This window comes from Schistocerca piceifrons, chromosome 11 (assembly GCF_021461385.2).
Source record: "Schistocerca piceifrons isolate TAMUIC-IGC-003096 chromosome 11, iqSchPice1.1, whole genome shotgun sequence".
Classification (NCBI taxonomy): Eukaryota; Metazoa; Arthropoda; class Insecta; order Orthoptera; family Acrididae; genus Schistocerca; species Schistocerca piceifrons.
The window spans coordinates 6,682,500-6,706,414 of NC_060148.1; the positions used below are offsets into that span (position 1 = coordinate 6,682,500).

A 23,915-nucleotide genomic window follows, 5' to 3' on the forward strand; every position below is an offset into this window, starting at 1 on the left:
TCCGAAAACAAAGGAAGTAGCTTACAGTACGCTTGTTCGCCCACTGCTCGAATACTGCTCAGCAGTGTGGGATCCGTACTATATAGGGTTTATATAAGAGATAGAGAAGATCCAACGGAGAGCAGCGCGCTTCGTTACAGGATCATTTAGTAATCGCGAAAGCGTTACGGAGATGATAGATAAACTCCAGTGGAAGACTCTGGGAGAGAGACGCTCAGTAGCTCGGTACGGGCTTTTGTCGAAGTTTCGAGAACATACCTTCAGCGTGGAGGCAAGCAGTAGATTGCTCCCTCCTACGTATATCTCGCGAAGAGACCGTGAGGATTAAATCAGAGAGATTAGAGCCCACACAGAGGCATACCGACAATCTTTCTTTCCACGAACAATACGAGACTGGAATAGAAGGGAGAACTGTTAAGAGGTACTCAAGGTACCCTCCGCCACACACCGTCAGGTGGCTTGCGGAGTATGGATGTAGATGTTGAAGCGGCTAGTACACGACAGTAGAACAAGTAAATAGTTCTAATAAACGTAGATCCTCAAACCAGTGATTTCTCCTATATGAGATATGCACAAATGCTGCCGTTCCAATGCTGCAACACTGTGTCCAAAGTTATATTTTTGGACAATGTTCCTTATAGTGAACCAAAGCCATGTGTACGGTTCACAGCGTGATGGTGTTTGGTTAGTGGGGGCCGCTCAACTGCGTGGTCGTTAGCGTCCGTGCAAAGGCCCAATTTTAACACAGTCAATTTTTTTTTTACACTGTCCAGTCTACCCACTGGCACGAATGATGATGATGATATTGATAACACAAACACACAGTCCCCCGGCAGATAAATTCCCCAACCCGGTCGGGAATCGAACCCGGGTCCCCGTAAACCAGAGGCTGCAGCGCTAGCCACTAGACTGCCTTTACATGAACGCGGGCCACGTGGAACGCCTGTAGCGTGTTTGACCTGAAGTGCGTATCTTCCTTCACTTTGGATCCCCAGGGTCCCGTTGTTCTAAGGTGTTTACCCATACCCAGTTGTAATACGTCGTATTAGAGAAACCATTGTTTTCCAGACTTAAGGGGGAAGACCACATTAGGAGGTTCAAAAAAATACCTTTTTTATTGCATAAACCGTTAGCGTAACTATCCAAGAATACTCTGTCAAAATTTCAAGCCGAAATTCGCATTCGTTTAGATTTTATGAGCATAGAACGGAAGGAAATTCTTCCAATATATGAAGATTTATCAAGGGATGAATTACTAGAGAGATGTTTAGGCGGCCACACACAAAATGCGAACGAAAATTTTATTTCCACTATTAGGCGATTAGCCCCTAAACACTTGCACTCCCGACTAACAGTCGTTGAATTGGCATCTTACTTAGTAGCGGGCTTATTCAATGAAGGAAATTCTTCCCTTGTGATGGTCAGGAATTGCAGCAGGCACGCAAAGCTTCAATTGCGCCGTCAGAATCGACGTAGTTCATTAGAACCGAAGGAAGGTCGGAAAGCACTGCTGCAACCTCAAAACGAAGCCGGTGACGAAGAAGAACGATTACTATACGGTGCTGGGATCGCAGATTAATCGGTAAGCATTTTACATTATTGTTAACTTCCTCGAATGTGTAGTTATTCACTATTTGCTCTGTTGCCGTAGGTCTTTCGGCATTGTTTACAGTACTCACTTGCGCTTTGAAATGCACATAATTTTAATCCAACGGAGAAGTCTAGTGTGTCCAGATTTTTTTTTTTTTTTTTTTTTTTTTTTTTTTTTTTAATGTTAATCCGTCAAAGATGACAGAATGAATGGACTGTGTTAAGAATACTTCTACTGCCCCTAGAGCGTTGTGTGTAAATTTTGCACGTTTAAATGCATACGGCGTCGCAATTTAAACATTTTATTGACAGAGACCGAGCTCTAAATGCACCTACAATTAACTGAAAAATCACTTCCAAAAATCAAAAAAGCCCATTTCTCCCATTTTGTCTAAGGTAATAGAATTGTTGTACCCTGCCATGGCACTAAGGTAATCTGGAAAAATGGTTGCTGTAATAATCGGAATTGCTAACAAGAGTGCGATTTCTGTCAGCTGAAAAAACATTTTGGTAAACTTAATCCTACATATTGTGTTTTCAATTGGAAGATCATTTACATAGACTGACTTCAGTAATCAACCTATGACTCAACGATATGGAACTTCACTAAAGATTTGTCCCCATTCAACAAAATTTTCCCCGTATTCACTGGTCAAAATTACGTAGCACAATTTTATGTAATCCTAGAAAAAACATGTTTTTATAGGGAGAAGGGTGATGTATTATTTTTTTGGTGATATTCAAACAACAGATTTTCAGTTGTGACTTTTTATATGTTCTGAATCCGTATGACGTGAGGTATATCAAAGAAAATATCGACAATATGAACTGTTAGTGGTCACCTTGTTTGCTCTAAGACGCCCAGATGGAGAATTGTGTTATGTGGTTGAAATCTATCACAGTGGGAAATGTTTTCTGTGGGTGCGCCTAAATAAATAAATAAAAAATTCCCACGTTCCTCCTGGCATCTTTCAGCGAAACACGTAAACAATTTCTGTAACATTTTTCTACTTATGGAAGACCATGTACACATATCACAGACGACACTGGCCCTTACACGAAACGACGCGGAAGAATTTCAACCAGTTTATGTTTCAGATCATTTAGCACAGCTTCGAGCATCAGTGAAAAAACAAAATGAATGACTATAGACAACGGTGACTTACATATTATACAGAGTTTTATTTCAATTTTTCTTACACACATTCACAGAACACATATTCTGTTGTGACGTTTCCGACTACACGTTGGGTATCTTCAGAAACTAGGTCTTTGACGACATATGTCACACACACACACACACACACACACACAAATACACCAAATACGCATTGTTCGAATTACAACTATTGCTGTCCTAGTGTTTTCCATGTGTTGCGCAAGATGGGCAGGTTCCGAAAATGGCCAATTTCCTAGTTGAAACTGATCGCTACCTTAAACTCTAGAGATTGTATATATGAAAAGAAACTAACAAGCTGTCTTTCAGTTATCTGTTAGTGACTCATTTTGGAGTACAAGCTATTTTCACGAAATCAACATTATTTACTATGTATTAAATGGAATATCGCGATAATGGCCCTCAGCCCTTAACCCCGTGGAATGCAACTATGTTTCTATCCCCTATCCGGAGAAATCTCCCCCATATTCATGGACCTGCAGCTAAACTTGCGGCGTTCTTGGTAAGCAGAATGTTGACTGACATATTACAGGCTTTTTTATATTTGTTGTTGTCACATAGGCATACTCAGTTGTTGGTGTTAGGTCAGCAACCAGCCACAAATTTACTTTCAGTTCCTTTATTGAAAGGGTACCGCTATCAGTTTCGAATCGTTGGGATTCATCCTCAGACGGTTTACACGCTTTCTTTGACATGTGGTGTGTTTTTTTTACAGATTGTCGTGAAACGTCGGTTTGGAGTGTTTGTTTTCATAGCATTCGTCCAACAGATGTAAATGCATTCCCGCTGCATTCTTATTGTTGCACACGTAAATTGTTCTCACTGAACACTTAAGATTTGTCACTGAGAAGATTTCTAACACGCAACATATGTTTTGATACATACAAAGATCTTACAAACATATGAGTATCGTATGTTTGTAAGCTCTCTGTATGTATGAGTATCATATGTTTGTATGTATCAAAACATGTGTTGCGTGTAAGAAATATTCTTAGTGACAAATCTCAAGTGTTCAGTGACAAATCTTAAGTGTTCAGTGACAACAATTTACGTGTGCAACAATAAGAATGCAGTGGGAATGCATTTACATCTGTTGGACGAATGCTATGAAAACAAACACTCCAAACCGACGTTTCACGACAATTAATCTGTAAAAAACACACCACATGTCATAAAGAAAGCGTGTAAACTGTCTGAGGATGAATCGCAACGATTCGAAACCGGTAACGGTACCATTTGAATACAGGAACTGAAAGTAAATTTGTGGGTGGTTGCTGCCCTAACATCATCAACATTTGTCTTCAAACAACAGCCACGGTGTCCGTCATGTCATCGTACGACAAAATTGCATACTCAGTTGTCCTGTTTGTGGACGTACAATGCATTGATCATCAACTGGATAGGTACGTCTTTGGCACCGTATGGCGTACAAAACATTCACGACACACACACACACACACACACACACACACACACACTGTTACTATGACAACTCATATGGCGTGAAAGACGTGCTGATTCTGAAGATTGTGAATTTGACGTCGCAGCTGGATACGTGTTTCGTGAATGTATAAAAAAATAATCCGCTTTCTTTCCGCCGCCTTATTTACACGACGGCACTCTGGGACAGTAGAAGAATCTCTCGCTGGCTGCGGCACAGAAACCACCGGGAGAAGGGCAGCAAAACGCATTCGCTGTACGAACTCTGTGTTGACACCCGCGACGCTGCGACGAAGAGCTTTTCTTCCTCTCCTGTGGCCTCAGAAACACTGGAAAACACCAATACGGCGTGCTGACGCCGTAAACACACGCAACACTCGGCGCACGCTGTCCTGCGCTTCTGCGCAGTACGCAAATCGCAGACAAAAACACACACACACTCCCCAGGCCAGATCGGCGCGGCACTGCCACGGAGAAACACCCCGGCACGGAAGAAAACAAAATAACGCCGACAAGAGACGATCAAGGCGCGCTGAAGTTAGCTGGCAGTCAGAACAGATGACGCGCCGGTAACAGTGGAGACCCGGCCGCGATCGCGCGCCGATTGCAACTGCGCCCGCGGACAAAACACGGCGCCGCGAACAGCTGACGGCACCAGAGGCTGCGCCGGCCGCCGCTAGAGGCGCTACGGTCGCGCGACCGCTGATAAGCTTATCTCTGGCTCGCGAATGCCGACAAGCGGCGATCTCTTTACCTAGACTGCATGTCTAATAATTGATGGTGTGTACGATGTGTGATCAAAAAGTAAATGGTATTTTTCTAATTTCGCGGGTTTTATGCATACAATTTAAATATAGACTTCTATCAGAAATCGGTAGCTAAGGTAGAATATTCAAAATTTCTAGGTGTATGCATTGATGAGGGGTTGAACTGTTGTTTCTACCCTGTTCCAGTTTCTAGGATGGCCTTCGGCTGTGCGTCTGAGGTATGACTTGTGAGCTTCTTACATTGAGGTTCTAATAATTGTACCACAAAGGTCTATAACGTCCTTCCCTTAAGTCAAAATACCTATTTGCACACCTTATACCGTTGGGAATAAATACATATTCTCTATAGGCGTCCCTGAACTGACGCACTAAATCATCCAAATTAGGCTTATAATACCACAATTCTTCCAATACAATAACAACTGCAGAATAATTAATCTTGTTGCCATAAAATGTTATGGCAATTTCATCAATCCTCTGCTGGTTGTTAGCAACAAGGAAGGCGAGGCGTAGATTGTCCGGGTAATTTCGGATATGGTCCCAGTTGGCACAAAAAAATTCCAATGCAGACATTAGCTGTAAACAAATACTTTTATTCAGAAAGTAACATTACCTTTCCTCTTACAAAAAGTCATATAGACTATTCCTTACAACAAATTTAACATATTTAACTTCACTTTGAACATTATCGTTTTTCTCAGGTTCACCACCAGCAATTTGAAGTCCAATGTAAAACGGATTGGTACCTTGAAAAAGCCGATTCTTTACTTTACTTTACATTTGAGTATGGGAAAATGGCATCTTTTGAGAAACATGAGGAGAAAGCTAAGAATTTTTCTACGTTGCGGCATTATGATATTACTGATGAATTTAAGTTTTTGGTAACAAGTATGGTTCTGTAATTATTAATAAAATTGTAACATATGTATATAGCGTAAATGTTAGGATTGAACTACTAAAGTTGGACGATAAAGGTAACAAAAAAATATTTATGGACCAGGGTGCACTTGAGAAAGTTCGTATAGCGTGTAGTAATAAATGGGTGCCTCAGCGGTCAACAGGTGTACCACGGCGTAAATACACTAGGAGGAATAGATTTAAATTTGTAACGTATTCTAAGCCTGAACAAAGTGTTGACATATCTAAAGTTAAATCCTGGACTGATCTAGAGAAGGAATGTAAAGTAAAGGATCGTCGTTTTCAAGGTACCAATCCGTTTTACATTGGACTTCAAACTGCTGGTGATGAACCTGAGAAAAACAATGTTCAAAGTGAAGGTAAATATGTTACATTTGTTGTAAGGAATAGAGTCTATATGACTTTTTGTAACAGGAAAGGTACTGTTACTTTCTGAATAAAGGTATTAGTTTACAGCTAATGTCTGCGTTGGAGTTTTTTTTATGCCAACTGGGACCATATCCAAAATTACCCGGACGATCTACGCCTCGCCTTCCTTGTTCCTAACAAACGTCTGAGTTCAGCTACTTATGCTATTAGGGTCATTGCAAATTTTGGCGATATACATCTGAGTAAATTAGCTTACCACGTCTATTTTCATTCTCTGCTTTCGTATGGCATCATATTCTGGGGTAACTCGTCATTGAGTAAAAGAGTGTTCATTGCACAAAAGCGTGTAATCAGAATAATTGCCGGAGCTCATCCAAGATCATCCTGCAGACACTTATTTAAAGAGCTAGAAATCTTCACTGCAGCCTCACAATATACATATTCACTTATGAAATTTGTTATTAACAATCCGAACGAATTCAAGAGTAATAGCAGTGTACATGGCTACAACACTAGGACAAAGGATGATCTTCACTACTCTAGGTTAAATCTAACTTTGGCTCAGAAGGGGGTAAATTATGCTGCCACAAAAGTCTTTGGTCACTTACCTAATAGCATCAAAAGTCCGACAGACAGCCATACAGCATTTAAAAGGAAATTAAAAGAATTTCATAATGGCAACTCCTCCTACTCATTAGATGAATTTTTTCATATAGTTAGTGGGCAATTTCCCAACCCCCACAAAAAATGAAAATAAAAATAAAAAAATAAAAGTAAAAAAATTAAAAATATTGAGTGTCATGTAATATTTTGTCTAATGTAATATTTTGTCTAATGTAATATCTTGTATAGACACCTTTTATTAACCTGACACGTTCCACATCATTACGAAGTGCCGTATTCATGATCTATGGAACAAGTACGAATCTGATCTAAAAACAATTTTTTTTATCTTGCTGCTACCCATGTTCCGGTCGTGTGTTTGAATTTTCAGCAGTTTCGAACATTTTAGTTTACTGTTGACAGTCTAAAAGGTTATACGCGTTCACGAGTGATCGGCGGATTTTTATTTTCGTAAACGATGGATCAAAGAACCTGCATTAAATTTAGATTTAAACATGGAATACAGTGCATCACGACATTCTAAATGTTGACTGTGGCTTTTGCCGATATCTACTACAAGGAAGACGCGAGTTTACGAGAGTTTTTAACGTTTCAAAGCCCGTCGAGAAGACGTTTAACAAGACCACCTCCATGGACGCCATAGCACAAATTACTGACGACAATTTGGAAGAAGTGAAGAAAATTGTTCTGGAAAATCGCCGAATCACCACCACAGAGTTTGCTAACGATGTCGGCATATCCTACGGCTCGTGTCAACCAATTTTTTAGGGCGTTTTGGGCATGAAACGTATAGCACCAAAGTCTGCTCCGAAATTCTTGAATCTGAACCTAAAACGACGTCGCGTAGAAATCGCACAGGAACAGTCGAACGAAGCCGACAATAACAGTATTGTTATGAAATGCACTTTGTACATTCAGGGATTACTTAGATAAAGCAGTAGGGGGTTTGATAAAAAAAATGTTATACAAATAAATAATAATGACTATAAAACATTCCACGTAACACCTTCACACCATGTTTTTTTTTTCCTTTTCTAGAAAAACTACCCCCAACCTATGCATAGCACAATACGAACACCTCTGCCTGTTTCTGCACTCAACGTCTCACTCATTATAGAGGGATACTGACTGAGTTTTTCAGGATAGCAAATGGGAAGTTTCGGTACAGAAAATGGCCCAGAAATCACCAGTTTGTTGTGTGTGTGTGTGTGTGTGTGTGTGTGTGTGTGTGTGTGTGTGTGTGTGTGTGTGTGTGTGTGTGACTGAAGTGTTATGAAACAATGTGTGTAAAGTGTGTGCAGTGACTGATATTGAGATACGAGGTGCATTCAAGTTCTAAGGCCTCCGATTTTTTTTCTCCGGACTGGAAAGAGATAGAAACATGAGCATTGTTCTAAACTGAGGCCGCGTTCATTGTCAATACGTCCCAGACATGGCAGCACCGTACGGCAGATGGAATTTTACCGCCAGAGGCGAGAATGATAACTGTTTTAAATACTTAAAATGGCGACGTTTTCCTTACTTGAACAGCGTGCAATCATTCGTTTTCTGAATTTGCGTGGTGTGAAACCAATTGAAATTCATCTACAGTTGAAGGAGACACGTGGACGAGTCGAAAGTGCGTTCGTGGGTGCGACAGTTTAATGAAGGCAGAACATCGTGTGACAACAAACCGAAACAACCTCGGGCTCGCACAAGCCGGTCTGACGACACGATCGAGAAAGTGGAGAGAATTGTTTTGGGGGATCGCCGAATGGCTGTCGAACAGATCGCCTCCAGAGTTGGCATTTCTGTGGGTTCTGTGCACACAATCCTGCACGACGACCTGAAAACGCGAAAAGTGTCATCCAGGTGGGAGCCACGAATGCTGACGGACGACCACACGGCTGCCCGTGTGGCACGTTGCCGAGCAATGTTGACGCGCAACGACAGCACGAATAGGACTTTCTTTTCGTCGGTTGTGACAGTGGATGAGATGTGGACGCCATTTTTCAATCCAGAAACAAAGCGCCAGTCAGCTCAATGGAAGCACACAGATTCACCGCCACCAAAAAAATTTCGGGTAACCGCCAGTGCTGAAAAAATGATGGTGTCCATGTTCTGGGACAGCGAGGGCGTAATCCTTACCCATTGCGTTCCAAAGGGCACTACGGTAACAGGTGCATCCTACGAAAATGTTTTGAAGAACAAATTCCTTCCTGCACTGCAACAAAAACGTCCGGGAAGGGCTGCGCGTGTGCTGTTTCACCGAGACAACGCACCCGCACATCGAGTTAACGTTACGCAACAGTTTCTTCGTGGTAACAACTTTGAAGTGATTCCTCGTGCTCCCTACTCACCTGACCTGGCTCCTAGTGACTTTTGGGATTTTCCAACAATGAAAGACACTCTCCGTGGCCGCACATTCACCAGCCGTGCTGCTATTGCCTCAGCGATTTTCCAGTGGTCAAAACAGACTCCTGAAGAAGCCTTCGCCCCTGCCATGGAATCGTGGCGTCAGCGTTGTGAAAAATGTGTTCGTCTGCAGGGCGATTACGTCGAGAAGTAACGCCAGTTTCATCGATTTCGGGTGAGTAGTTAATTAGAAAAAAAAAATATCGGAGGCCTTAGAATTTGAATGCACCTAGTATGAGTGAAGTATGGCATTAGATTATTTAATAAGTTTTTTGTAAAAAAAAAAATATGTGAAAACAAGGATAAATCTAACGATTGCCTCTAGCTAGAAGTCTGTGAATGTATATGTATACGAATTAGCTTTTTTTAGATCGGTCCATACTTGTGAATACTTTGACATGTCCTATATCCTTCTAAAAAGAGATCTACTGATGAATGAAACTGCTATTACTAAACATGGGTATACGGGTATGACGTCGAAACAGAGGCCAATCTTCCCAACTGAAACTGCCTGAAGAGCCAAGGTCGGAAAAAATAAAAATTCGAGAAGTTCGATCGCATGTGAATGTTCTTATGATCTCACTGTTTACTTAGATTACAATGGGATTGTGCATCACGAGTTCCTGCCTTATGGTCGTAAGGAATACTACCTAGACGCCATGTGTCATTCGCTTGAAGAAAAAAAAAAAAGTTCAAATGTGTGTGAAATCTCATGCGACTTAGCTGCTATGGTCATCAGTCCCTAAGCTTACACACTACTTAACCTAAATTATCCTAAGGACAAACACACACACCCACGCCCAAGGGAGCGCTCGAACCTCCACCGGGACCAGCCGTACAGTCCATGACTGCAGCGCCTAAGACCGCTCGGCTAATCCCGCGCGGCTCGCGTGAAGCAATCCGAAGGAAATTACCAGAACTGTGGCAATACCACTCGTGGAAATTTCATCATGACAGTACTTCCACGCACACCTCAATGCTTCTTCGTGATTTTTTTTTTTGGCAAAAACGAAACAGTCATGTTGCCCCAACCACCGGACACGCCCCCATGTGACTTCTTTCAGTTCCCGAGGACGAAAACCATGACAGGACGTCGTTTCGCCACCACTGATGAAAGCAGAATCACTGAAGGGGCTGAATACGATAGCGAAACGTGCGTTTCCACAAGTGCTTCTGAGATCGGAAAAAGCGTTGGCTCGAGTGTATTATATCTGAGGGGATTACCTTGAAGTGGACAGACTATGTTGATTAACGAATAAAGATGGTTTAAGAAAAAAAAATTCCGTTACTTTTTGACCACATCTCGTAGAGGCCGCACTACACAGCTCGACATAAAAACTGCAGCGCAGGGTCGATAGGAAGCAATAAAATTTTACTTATCGCACGTATGCATATTAGAAAGACTACATTATACGATAAAAAGTATCCGGACACACATTAGTTGGCAACCCTCTGCCTGAAAGACGGGTCGAACTGTGCCGGCGACACGCCGAGTGAGTTGTCTGGGTAAGTGGGCTGCTTCTGTGTTGGCAGCACTGTGTAGCGCTTTGCACTGGATCTCTGACTGCACCTCGTAAGAGACTCTGTGGCTGGTCGGACTCGTTGTTGGAAGTTAATCGCCAGTAGTGTTGGGCAGTTGGAAGTTGGTCGCCAGCAGCGATGGAAGTACGAGGTGAATTCAAGTTCTAAGGCCTCCGATTTTTTTTTTCTCTAATTAACTACTCACCCGAAATCGATGAAACTGGCGTTACTCCTCGACGTAATCGCCCTGCAGATGTACACATTTTTCACAACGCTGACGCCACGATTCCGTGGCAGCGGCGAAGGCTTCTTTAGGAGTCTGTTTTGACCACTGGAAAATCGCTGAGACAATAGCAGCACGGCTGGTGAATGTGCGGCCACGTAGAGTGTCTTTCATTTTTGGAAAAGCCAAAAGTCACTAGGAGCCACGTCAGGTGAGTAGGGAGCACGAGTAATCACTTCAGAGTTGTTATCACGAAGAAACTGTTGCGTAACGTTAGCTCGAGGTGCGGATGCGTTGTCTCGCTGAAACAGCACACGCGCAGCCCTTCCCGGACGTTTTTGTGCAGTGCAGGAAGGAATTTGTTCTTCAAAACATTTTCTTAGGATGCACCTGTTACCGTAGAGCCCTTTGGAACGCAATGGTAAGGATTACGCCCTCACTGTCCCAGAACGTGGACACCATTTTTTCAGCACTGGCGGTTACCCGAAATTTTTTTGGTGGCGGTGAATCAGTGTGCTTCCATTGAGCTGACTGGCGCTTTGTTTCTGGATTGAAAAATGGCATCCACGTCTCATGTAGTGATTTTTTTGTAAAAATGTAATTACTTACGGTTTGCTGATCTGCGTTTCCTCCCATCTGGTCTGGAGTTCGCACTACCACTTTTGTCACTGTTCTATATTCACATCTGTGTATTTTCGCCATCCACACACTGTTCACCACGTTTCTCACTCTTTTTTGTGATGGACTATCGTTCTTCTGTCACACTATACAACCATTTCGTCGTACACTTCTTTTCACAGAGTAAATATTGCGACTCCATTACGTGTTTCATCGTCTTCGGTATGTTTACCTATTTGTAGCCAACGTAACGAAGTATATGTTCCAGACCAGATGGGAAGAAACGCAGATCAGCAGATCGTAAGTAATTACATTTTTACAAAAAATCGCTAAGTGAACCGTTTGATAATCTATAACTAACAAAACGGTATCATTATAGATGCCACTGATGATGCCTTAGAACAGGAGAAGGCGAAACGCGTATGGGATAAATAAAATAACTAGCAGCAGGAAACGGCAGTCTGGTTTCCAAAATAAGTATTTATATGCTTGCTGCGGAGGATGGCCACACAAACAAACTTGTTATACATGATTTGGTTTGCAACAAAATCTTTCCTTTGCTAACCACGTGCCTATTAGTAGTTAGTGGCTTTAGTAGTTAGTGGCTTCAGTAGTTAGTGGCTTTAGTAGTTAGAATCTTTTCTTTAGGTAGCAGTATTGACGCTCGCTGTATTGCAGTATTTCGCATAATGAAGATTTTTGCGAGGTAAGTGCTTGATGAAATGTATAGGTTACTGTTAGGATTTCTTTTTAGTCAGACCCATTCTTTTGAATTAATTATTTGAAATCAGGGTTTTTTTTTTTTTTAAAAGCAGTCAGATTGCGTTGCGCTAGAATATTGTGGGTCAGCGTTGACACGATAAGAAAAGGTAAAGTAGGCTCTGTACGTTCAGATTTACTCAGCTGTTTCAGAATCAAATAACTTAGAAGTTTCAACTATCCATTTCATTCAGCAATACAAGCAGAAAAGAATTTCAATAAACAAGTTTCATCTGAATGTCTCTTCCTCAGGAACCGGAAACATGCAAAGGCAGTGATGTGGGAGAGTAGTCAGCGTTCTCATTCGAAAGGTGTTAGATTGCCTTCAAGTCGAGACTCTGGACTGGCATTAATTAGAAGTTAATGCTGTTCAAAGAAATTCATGATTGTATGTTTTTTAAATAAAATGTTACGGAGTTCGAGTGTGCCCCTCTGCGTGCGATATATCGCAAAGTTGGTCCTGTACATATCGATTGTTTCGCTGCGACTCACTCGGATCGCATCCGCTTATTTCCGACAATAGCAAAGACGGAACAATTCTTGAAACACGGCAAGCCACCCCATTTTGCAAATCTTTAGGAAAGTATCCCAGAAAGGCCCCATTCCTAACCTCTACAAGAAAGTGTTCAGAAAATGATATCAACGTTCTAAATGCACAGATTTTTCACGTGGCCGGCGCTCTTCCTCGTAATTGATACGCACAGGCTTGACTTTGAGATAAAATGCACGCAGTTACTATCCATGCCTTTTTATTATTTGCTCTTGCATGTTCCGACACCTTTCATGCATTTTTAAGCATTTTTCATGCATATTTTAAAGTTTTCATTACGCACATAATCCGCCTGCCCCGATTACCTATTTATGTGGCACTTGTGGTGTTCTGAACGAATCAAGTCACAAACTGTGGTCTGAATATGCCTCTCGCTGTTGGATTCTGACACGTGGCAATGGGCATCTCTGTCTCTCACACAACGCACAGCAAAACTTTCTCAAAAACAATCGGCATTGTAATGTTTTCCTAAATGAGACAGCATTTGCGGAATCTTTTCTTATATAAAAGAATCTACACCATATAAGTTCCAAAGACATAGAGTCACAACTATATGTATGATAATGAATACAGGATAAAGCAATCAATCAAAATTTGCACCACTGCCAAGTGAGCTAGAGAGCCGGCTCAGAACCGAACCCTTGCACTCTCTACTTTGAAGTCTCCACTGTGTACGCACTGTGAAGCAGGCGTTTGAGGCTGACGTGGTGCTGAAACTTACTTTATAGTCAGACTACGCCATATGCGTTCCTTATCAAATCTCCATCTACCACTACAGGCCACTATTACGAAATGTGGAACACCGTGTATTCTACAATTCGCATATTCGTGAATTGAACAACTCTCTCCACTCGTGCAAACATTCTTTAGCAGCCACTCACACATAAGAACATGCCAGTAACAAAACTGAACTCCGCCCGAGCAGGTCATGAAGTTACAACGGTACCGACCGGTCGCCGTGTCATCCTCAGGTCACCGGATGCAGATATGGAGGGGCCGTATGTCAGTTTCCGAGACCGGAGCCGCTACTTCTGAGTCGAGTAGGTCCTCAGCTTGCTTCACGAGGGCTGAGTGCACCCCGCTCGTCAACAGAGCTCGCCAGACCGGATGGTCACCCATCCAAGTGCTATCCCAGCCCGACAGCGCTTAACTTCGGTGATATGACGGGAACCGATGTTACCACTGCGGCAAGCCTGTTGGCACGAACACGCCACACGCATGATATTTTCCAGCACAGTTTTCTTATCCGTCAATGCAGCACAACCAGTTCTGTGAAAGCCAGTCTGCTATCTCAACAACTTCCGCGAAAACACTCTACGCCAGTCTAAGAGACTTCTGAACAGGGAATGTCCAGTTGGCTAACTGACACAAGCACACATACCTGGCAGCCATGCAACTGCCAAGAAGATACTGGGGAGCGTCAAGAATACAAGCACCTCTTTACAAATGCGTGATGACATCCCACAGGCCCGAATGTGAACGTGGCCCATCGGAGCAAACTGTAGACCACTTATCAGAGAATAACAAAAAAAAAAGAGATTTGAACCAGACTGAAGATATTTCATGACAGCCTCTCCAGAAGCTGCTTGGAAGCTTTCTGTACAAAGCACACTGAAGGAACTGTGAAAATAACTTCTCTAAACGTTCACCTCCTGTGCTTTTAAAACTAGTTCATTAATGATTTCGAAATATTATTTCCTATTCTATTTTTATGTTCGACACACGTCAAAATTACCTGCAGTTTTGCCATAATTTACATAAAAAAGAACACACATACACACACACACACACACACACACACACATAAGGTCAGTACGTTAGAATAAGTGGGACACTTACCGCTTTCCTCTTGTCCTCGGCCGAGACGGCTGAATGCGATCGATGTCTGAACATGTCCATCACCTGAAACACACACCACGCCACACTCTCATTAAAACACCGCAAACACTTGCTGCAAACCAAGCCACATCATCGAAACATTAAGAAAAACGCTGGTGCCAGAGAGGGGAAGGGCAACAGGCAGATTCCATATTTCTAGATTTTTAACAAAAGCAAAAGGAGGATAATGGAGTGTAGTCGAATTAAGTCGGGTGATGCTGAGGGGATTAGATTAGGAAATGAGACACTTAAAGCAGTAAAGGAGTTTTGCTATTTAGGGAGTAAAATAACTGATGATGGTCGAAGTAGAGAGGATATAAAATGTAGACTGGCAATGGCAAGGAAAGCGTTTCTGAAGAAGAGAAATTTGTTAACATCGAGTATAGGTTTAAGCGTCAAGAAGTCATTTCTGAAAGTATTTGAATGGAGTGTAGCCATGTATGGAAGTGAAACATGGATGATAAATAGTTTGGACAAGAAGAGAATAGAAGCTTTATAAATGTGGTGCTACAGATGAATGCTGAAGATTAGGTGGGTAGATCACGTAACTAATGAGGAGGTTTTGAATAGATCTGGGGAGAAGAGGAGTTTGTGGCACAACTTGACAAGAAGAAGGGATCGGTTGGTAGGACATGTTCTGGGGCATCAAGGGGTCACCAATTTAGTATTGGAGGGCAGCGTGGAGGGTAAAAATCGTAGAGGGAGACCAAGAGATGAATACACTAAGCAGATTCAGAAGGATGTAGGCTGCAGTAGGTACTGGGAGATGAAGAAGCTTGCACAGGATAGAGTAGCATGGAGAGCTGCATCAAACCAGTCTCAGGACTGAAGACCACGACAACAACAGATTTTCGAGAAGCATTTAGCACAGTGCCCCATTGCAAGCTGATAACGAAGGTACGAGCCTATGGAATGCGTTCACAGATATGCGAGTGGTTCAAAGACTTCTCGAATAACAGATCCCAGCATGTTGTCCTCGACAACGGGTGTTCATCACAGACTAAGGTACCGTCAGGAATGCCCCAGGGAAATGTGACGGGAGCGCTGATGTTCTCTGTATACGTTACTGTTTTGCGGACAGGGTGGGCAGAAATCTACGGCTGTTTGCTGATGATACTAGCAATGTTTACTGAAATGTAAAATCTGTACTAGTAATATTTCTGTCATAATACGAGGGTCACTCTGAAAGAAATGCACACTATTTTCGTAAAAATACAGTTTTCATTCTGCACGTGTGTAAGTTTTACAGCGTGTAGATTCATCCTTCCCGCTTGTTTTCAAACTTAGTTCAACCTGTTCCCGTGAGTGGCGCTGTCACAGCATGTCTTCAAGATCGATGCTACACTTGAAGTTCGTCAGAAGCAACGTGCTGTCATAGAATTCCTGTGCTGTGAAAAGAAGACAGTGGGAAACATCCACAAGCGGTTCAAAAAGGTGTACGGAGATGCTGCTGTCGATCGCAGTAGAGTTAGTCGGTGGGCGAGCAGGTTACGTGACGAAAGCGGGCACGGCAATATTGGGGATTGTCCTCGCAGCGGGAGGCTTCGTACTGCACACACTCCAGACATTGTGCAGGGAGTTAACGAATTGGTGACTGCTGACAGACGCCTCACAGTGAACGAATTGTCTCGCTACGTTGGAAGTGTCTGCAGAATACTGAAAGTGTTGGTGTTAAAGGTTTGTGCCAGGTGGGTTCCCAGGATGTTGACAGTTGCTCACTAAGAAACAAGAAAAACGGTATGCAGCGAACTTTTGGAACAGTACGAGAATGGTGGAGATGAATTTCTTGGAAAAATTGTGACAGGTGACGAAACGTGGCTCCATCATTTTTCACCAGAGACGAAAAGGCAATTGATGGAATGGCAACCTGCAAATTCACCCAAGAAAGAAAAATTCAAAACCACACCTTCTGCTAGCAAAAGTTATGGCTACGGTGTTTTTCGATTCCGAAGGACTCTTGCTTGTGGACATCGTGCCAAGTGGAGCAACCATAAATTCTAATGCATGTGTGACGACACTGAAGAAACTTCGAGCTCGACTGAGTCGTGTTCGACCACATCGGCAAAAGCAGGATGTTTTGCTGTTGTACGTCAAGGCACGGCCACATGTGAGTCAAAAAACCGTGGAAGCGATCGCAAAACTCAGATGTGTAACACTGAAACACCCGCCTTACAGTCCTGACTTGGCTCCATGTGACTATCATCTGTTTGGGAAACTGAAAGACACTTTTCGTGGAACAAGATTTGAAGATGACGACTCCTTTGTGCACGCTGCCAAACAGTGGCTCCAACAGGTTGGTCCAGAATTTTACCTTGCAGGTATACAGGCGCTGGTTCCAAGATGGCATAAGGCAGTAGAGAGGGATGGAAATTATGTGGAGAAATGAACATATTGTTCCTAAAGGATGTATCTATACACTGTAGAACTTTCAAACATGTAGAATAAAAGATGGATTTAAAAAAAAAATAGTGTGCATTTCTTTTGGAGTGACCCTCGTACTAAAGTTATATAGTGTATCCTGAACAGGGAAAATTTCAATACAGTGTGATCAGTCGCTGAGCTCTTCCATTGGCGTTGGCCAGTGCAACATAGAGCATTGGTATGCAACTGTTAAAGAGTGACCAGAAACTGAAAATAAGTTTTAATTCTCTTTTATACTAAATAAGACTTATGTTGGGAAAAATGCATCTGCTACTAAGGGGGAACAACAACAATGAAAAAGATTAAACCAATTATTAGATGTGATAGAAACATTCATTAAAATCAGTACATGCCTTTTTTTATATTTTGGAACTCACAGTGCATGGCAAGACTAGAAAGTTTAAAGCGTGCACATAAAGTACCCCCCCTGCACCCCTTGTTGGTATTGCTAGGGTTAACACTGAGGTAGCTTTGGATACGGTGAAGTATGAGCGTGGATTTAGCTGGAACTTTAAATTGGTCATGCAGTTTTCCCAGCTTTTGAAGCAAGCAGGTGAGTAGTGGAGCAGCAGGGGTTCTGACCGACCTTGGAGACGGGCCCGCGGCTCGTGTTGCTGTCGGAGCCGGCGCGCGGCCTGCCGCTGCCGCTGCTACTGCTGTGTCCGTGGCTGCCGCTGTGCCCGTGGTCACCGCCCCCACCACTGCTGCCCTCGGACTTTGATGTCGATGACGAGTCCGAGGTCTTGCTGCTGCCCCCACTCGAGCTTGGCGACATCAGCGAGTGCTGCAACATCATAACATCCATGTGTCGTATAATACCGAGAGACAACTCTCTTCACGCGCAGCATTTTATAATATTATGTATCGCCTTATATCAGTTACCCTGCTAATTTTGAAAGGATGCAAACTTTAGATCGTCACTGTGATTTTCCAGACGAAAGTCTGCTATGGAACTAGAAATAATAATACATTGTATACAGTATGAATGAGAAATACTCCTTTTTATTTCGATTTTGGTTTTTATTATTTTCAAGGACTTCAATTTTTTTCACACAATGCAATTTCAACATTTTCTAAGCGATATTTTGAACAAGAAACAACATCACCAATCGTGTGGATCCTGAATTCAAATGGCTCTTAGCACAATGGGACTTAACATCTGAGGTCATCAGTCCCCTAGAAATTAGAACTACTTAAACGTAACTAACCTAAGGACATCACACACATCCATGCCCGAGGCAGGATTCGAAGCTGCGTCCGTAGCAGTCCCGCGGTTCCGGACTGCAGTGCCTGGAACCGCACGGCCAGATCCTCAATTGCTCGAAACACATTCAAAAGGCTCGCCGAACCGAGGCAGCAGTAGAAATGTTACAGATGTGTCAAGAAAATTCGTGTGACTTCTTTAACCGTTCAATACCCACAGCGCAGTGCTGGGTGTGTCAATACCACACTGAGACATTGGCGCAAGGTAAGTGGTGGAGACATAGATTCTCCACGGCCAAAGAATGTCAACAGCTCACTGTGTCACGGAAGGTGATGCTGTGTTTTTTAGGACAAGCATGGTCTGTTGGTAATTGGTTATGGTTGGAAGGGGCAAACCGTCAAAGCAGCAGACCACAGAAAATACCGGATGAGATTACACCAGGCTGTGATGCAGGTTATTGCAAGAATCTGTCCTTGGGGCTGTTTTCACTCCACAACAACAGCACACCTGATTCCACTCCACAACGACAGCACACCTGATTCTGCACATGATGCATATCACAGCGTTTGTTTGGGCTACGAAACGTTTCCTAAAGCCCGCTCCCCCCCCCCCCCCCCCCCACTGTTCTCCTGACATGGATTCAATGACGTTCTCTTTCCTCAAATGAAGAAACCACTGTCACGGCCATTTCCAGAGTGACGACGAGGTGATCTTGGAGGTGTAATGTCTCCACAATAGCAAAAAACGGAAATTACTCCAATATTTCAGCTAAGTCATCCATCAGAGTGGCGCACTGAAAGTGAATACAAGACGAGTCGAGGTCGTGGCCACTGTGCAAGGTGAGTCCAAATATTGTTTATGGTGCTGTGGGCAAGCAACACAGTAAAGGAAGTATATAAGCAGAGCAGAGACCAATAGTGAATCACTGTAGAGATGACACTGGCCACAAACTGGGAAAGTCAGTGATAGAAGTGACTTTGTCAAAGAGCAGGATCTTTTGGCGTGGCGACTAGGAACGACCATCTTCGAAATGGCAAATTGCAAAGCCGGTAGCCTGTTGACATGGTACCATCGTGAGCAGACTAGGCGACAAGATGTGGGCATCCGCAGTCGCACATAGAATGTGGACGTCAGAGGCTTGTCCACTATGTAAAGCAAGACAGATGGTGATCCGTGGGAGATCTGATGACACACTACTGTGCGGGTCCTGGCCCAACTGTTTTGGAGCACACCACTCGGCACAAATCGCGTAAAGTGGATCTCGTCAGCAGGTAAACCATGTGTGTTGCCAGGCTGATCCAATGATATCATCATTTATGATTCCAATGGGCATGGGATCATCGAGACTGGACCGGTGTTCAAAGGATGTCTCCCCCTGTCAGAGGTTCGAGTCCTCCCTCGAGCATGGGTCCTTAGTGTAAGTTCGTTCAAGTAGTGTGTAAGCTTAGGGACCGATGACCCTAGCAGTTTGGACCAATAAGATATTACCACAAATTTCCAAATTTGAATGGAAATGTGTCGAGTAAATCAAATTCATTGTTATAAAAGGTCAATGGTCATCTCCACATACGCAATCATTTGCTGCACCATATTCAAGGCCAGTAGGGGCAGTATTATGCTGTCATAAGTGGGAGAACCACAACAACAACAACAACAACAAAATATTTCGTCAGCGCAACTGGCCGACATCTTCAGGTGCGACGAACACACTGCTAAGGCAGGACCAGGGCTCCCCATTTATGCCAGTTTTAGGCAGGAAGTGCGCATGCGTGGAGGCGCCAAATTCGATGGCCAATAGCGGCGATATCAACTGATAGCTGGAAGGACAGTAACGCCACCTACAGGATGAAGAACCAAATACGTCGGCGCACGCGCGGAGGCTGCCGCCGCTGCTCTGCGCTGCCATCGGCAGCCCCAGCGACCTCTGTCGGAAGCCGCAAGCAGAGAGGAATACTTTTGGTCATAAGACGGACGACGATTCGCCAGCAACATAAATATTCTGTTGACAACGGGAGGATAATCAAGATGCCTACGTGGACGCGCAGTGCTGCTTGCGGCTTCCGACAGAGGTCACTGGGGCTGCCGATGGCAGCGCAGAGCAGCGGCGGCAGCCTCCGCGCGTGCGCCGAAGTATTTGGTTCTTCATCCTGTAGGTGGCGTTACTGTACTTCCAGCTATCAGTTGATATCGTCGCTATTGGCCATCGAATTTGGCGCCTCCACGCATGCGCACTTCCTGCCTAAAACTGGCATAAATGGGGAGCCCTGGTCCTGCCTTAGCAGTGTGTTCGTCGCACCTGAAGATGTCGGCCAGTTGCGCTGACGAAATATTGTGGAGTTTTCACTATGACATCCGACGTCTCGCCCGAGAACCATATATACAACATGTCCGTCGGGAAAGCCTCAAGCAACACAACAACAACTACAACAACAACATTCATCTAGGCATCCAAATAGTAATCAAAGGCAGGGTGACACCTATGGACTATATGATCCGTTATTGCACACCACCTGCATCCCTACATGCTTTATGTTTTAGGCATTCGTGGTGGCATCTCCTAGAAGGATTTGTTTCCAAGTCGGAACACCAAAATTTTGGAAGAGTGGTTTGAGGACCGTGACAGTGAAAAGGCGATATCATCACCGCTGACTTCCCCTAATCTGAAACTGAAGGGTTATACATGGAACACTATAATCAGCCAGCACTGTAAACACAAACTAGCGACTTGTTCGCAGGCATTTGGTGCCTGATACCTCCGGATACCTACGAAGCTGTAGTTGAACCAGTCGCATGGAAAATCGATGCTGTATTGCATCCCGAAATTGGGCCAACGCGCTACAGATGGTGATAATATTTTGTCTCATCAATATAGTAGAGACCAGAAACAGATCGAGTAGGGGTCAGAAGTTGCAGTTCACACGCTTCACAAATCAAGGCGCCGCTGTTACATCAGTGCTAATGGGCATTGTCCGATCCCACTGTACTTCCGCAAGTAGGACCAGATTGAGAACGGTCACTTCAGACTGACTGACCCGTTCTCTCTCCCTGAGGTGTACAGTGGAGACTTATTGTTAGTACAGAAGATAGGCACACGACCCTGCTGGTTTGAAGTAACACTGTGAAGGCGAAATGAGCTACTGTCGCGATCGGATGTGCTTTTGGAGAAGCTGCATTTCGTGAGACTGTGGAATATGTAATACGACGAACTACACAAGTACAGATGTGTTCCACTAGAGCACGAGCTGTGATATGTGGACTAAGTTTCACGCTACAGTCCACGCTTCAGACGAACAGGATACCAATTTCGTCCAGTGCAAACAACATGGTTGTTTTCTCGTTTATTCCACCTCCACTATGAGGAAATGTATGTCGTGCATCAAATGAAAACTAGGCTCCGGGGAAAGTAACTATTGCATCACTGCGACAGAACAGGGTGCTATTCCTGTATTTCTTGCATCTGTGGCACATCGTTCTACTTTGTAATTAATTTTAGTAATTAATCACCACTAACATGTTGCAGTTCCTCCTCCACTTATGTTTATTGTACTATCGTTACAGAGTCTGCAATACCTTGCATGTGTGTTTGTGTCGACATAATTGTAGTACGTGCTCTCAACAGATTTAAGTGAAACTTTTATCAATATAAATGTATACAGGGTGAATCACCCAACATTACCGCTGGATATATTCCGTAAACCACATCAAATACTGACGAATCGATTCCACAGACCGAACGTGAGGAGAGGGGCTAGTGTAATTGGTTAATACAAACCATACAAAAATGCACGGAAGTATGTTTTTTAACACAAACCTACCTTTTTTTAAATGGAACCCCGTTAGTTTCGTTAGCACATCTGAACATATAAACTAATACGTAATGAGTGCCGTTTGTTGCATTGTAAAATGTTATTTACATCCGGAGATATTGTAACGTAAAGTTGACGCTTGAGTACCACTCCTCCGCTGTTGGATCGTGTGTATCGGAGAGCACCGAATTACGTAGGGATCCAAAGGGAACGGTGATGGACCTTAGGTACAGAAGAGACTGCAACAGCACATTACGTCCACATGCTAACACCTTTTTATTGGTCTTTTTCACTGACGCACATGTACATTACCATGAGGGGTGAGGTACACGTACACACGTGGTTTCCGTTTTCAATTACGGAGTGGAATAGAGTGTGTGCCGACATGTCAGGCCAATAGATGTTCAATGTGGTGGCCATCATTTGCTGCACACAACTGCAATCTCTGGCGTAATGAATGTCGTACACGCCGCTGTACATCTGGTGTAATGTCGCCGCAGGCTGCCACAATACGTTGTTTCATATCCTCTGGGGTTGTAGGCAGATCACGGTACACATTCTCCTTTAGCGTACCCCACAGAAAGAAGTCCAGAGGTGTAAGATCAGGAGAACGGGCTGGCCAATTTATGCGTCCTCCACGTCCTATGAAACGCCCGTCGAACATCCTGTCAAGGGCCAGCCTAGTGTTAATTGCGGAATGTGCAGGTGCACCATCATGCTGATACCACATACGTCGACGCGTTTCCAGTGGGACATTCTTGAGCAACGTTGGCAGATCATTCTGTAGAAACGCGATGTATGTTGCAGTGCTCTCCGATACACACGATCGAACAGCGGAAGAGTGGTACTCAAGCGTCAACTTTAGGTTACAATATCTCCGGATGTAATTAACATTTTACAATGCAACAAACGGCACTGATTACGTATTTGTTTATATGTTCAGATGTGCTAACAAAACTAAAGGGGTTCCATTTAAAAAAACGTAGGTTTGTGTTAAAAAATACTTCCGTGCATTTTTTAATGGTTTGTATTAAACAATTACACTAGCCCCTCTCCTCACGTTCTGTCTGTGGAATCGGTTCGTCAGTATTTGATGTGGTTTACGGAATATATCCAGCGGTAACGTTAGGTGACTCACCCTGTATATAAACCCATCTTTCACTAGCAAGCTGTTATTTTGGTATAGAACTCGCTTGTTTAGTTGAGTCCCACAAATTTGTCACACTTTAACAGCGGAAATTTGTTTCGAAATGGTCGCATACTGCTCTTCAACTCTTGTACGCACTTTCCTTGTTGAGGGAGCAGAGTCCACTTGTACCAGACATCAGAGTCGAGTGACGGGTGCGTAGTGGCGGACACACATGGAGACGGCCAGTTCTGAGATACCGGCAAGAGCACTCGCTGGAGAGTTCAAAGAGCGCTCATTTCTGATCTCTAGTACATACGTAGATGGGGAGCACCGCAGCACCAGAAACATTCGTGGCAGCAGTCGGACATTACCGAGGTACACTACTGGCCATTAAAATTGCTACACCACGAAGATAATGTGCTACAGACGAGAAATTTAACCGACAGGAAGAAGATGCTGTGATATCCAAATGATTAGGTTTTCAGAGCATTCACACGAGGTTGGCGCCGGTCGCGACACCCACAACG

The 23,915-nt window shown here is 43.6% G+C and overlaps 1 protein-coding gene across 1 annotated transcript in view; it reads right to left on the reverse strand.

Moving 5' to 3' along the window:
* LOC124720199 overlaps positions 1-23,915 on the reverse strand; it is a 1,401,865-nt gene that overhangs the window by 605,074 nt on the left and 772,876 nt on the right. Inside the window, exons 7-8 of the mRNA XM_047245522.1 lie at positions 17,836-18,033; positions 14,790-14,852 (exon numbers count right to left, since the gene is read on the reverse strand). Of these exons, the coding sequence (XP_047101478.1) occupies positions 14,790-14,852; positions 17,836-18,033 (261 nt within the window). The remainder of the gene's footprint in view (positions 1-14,789; positions 14,853-17,835; positions 18,034-23,915) is intronic.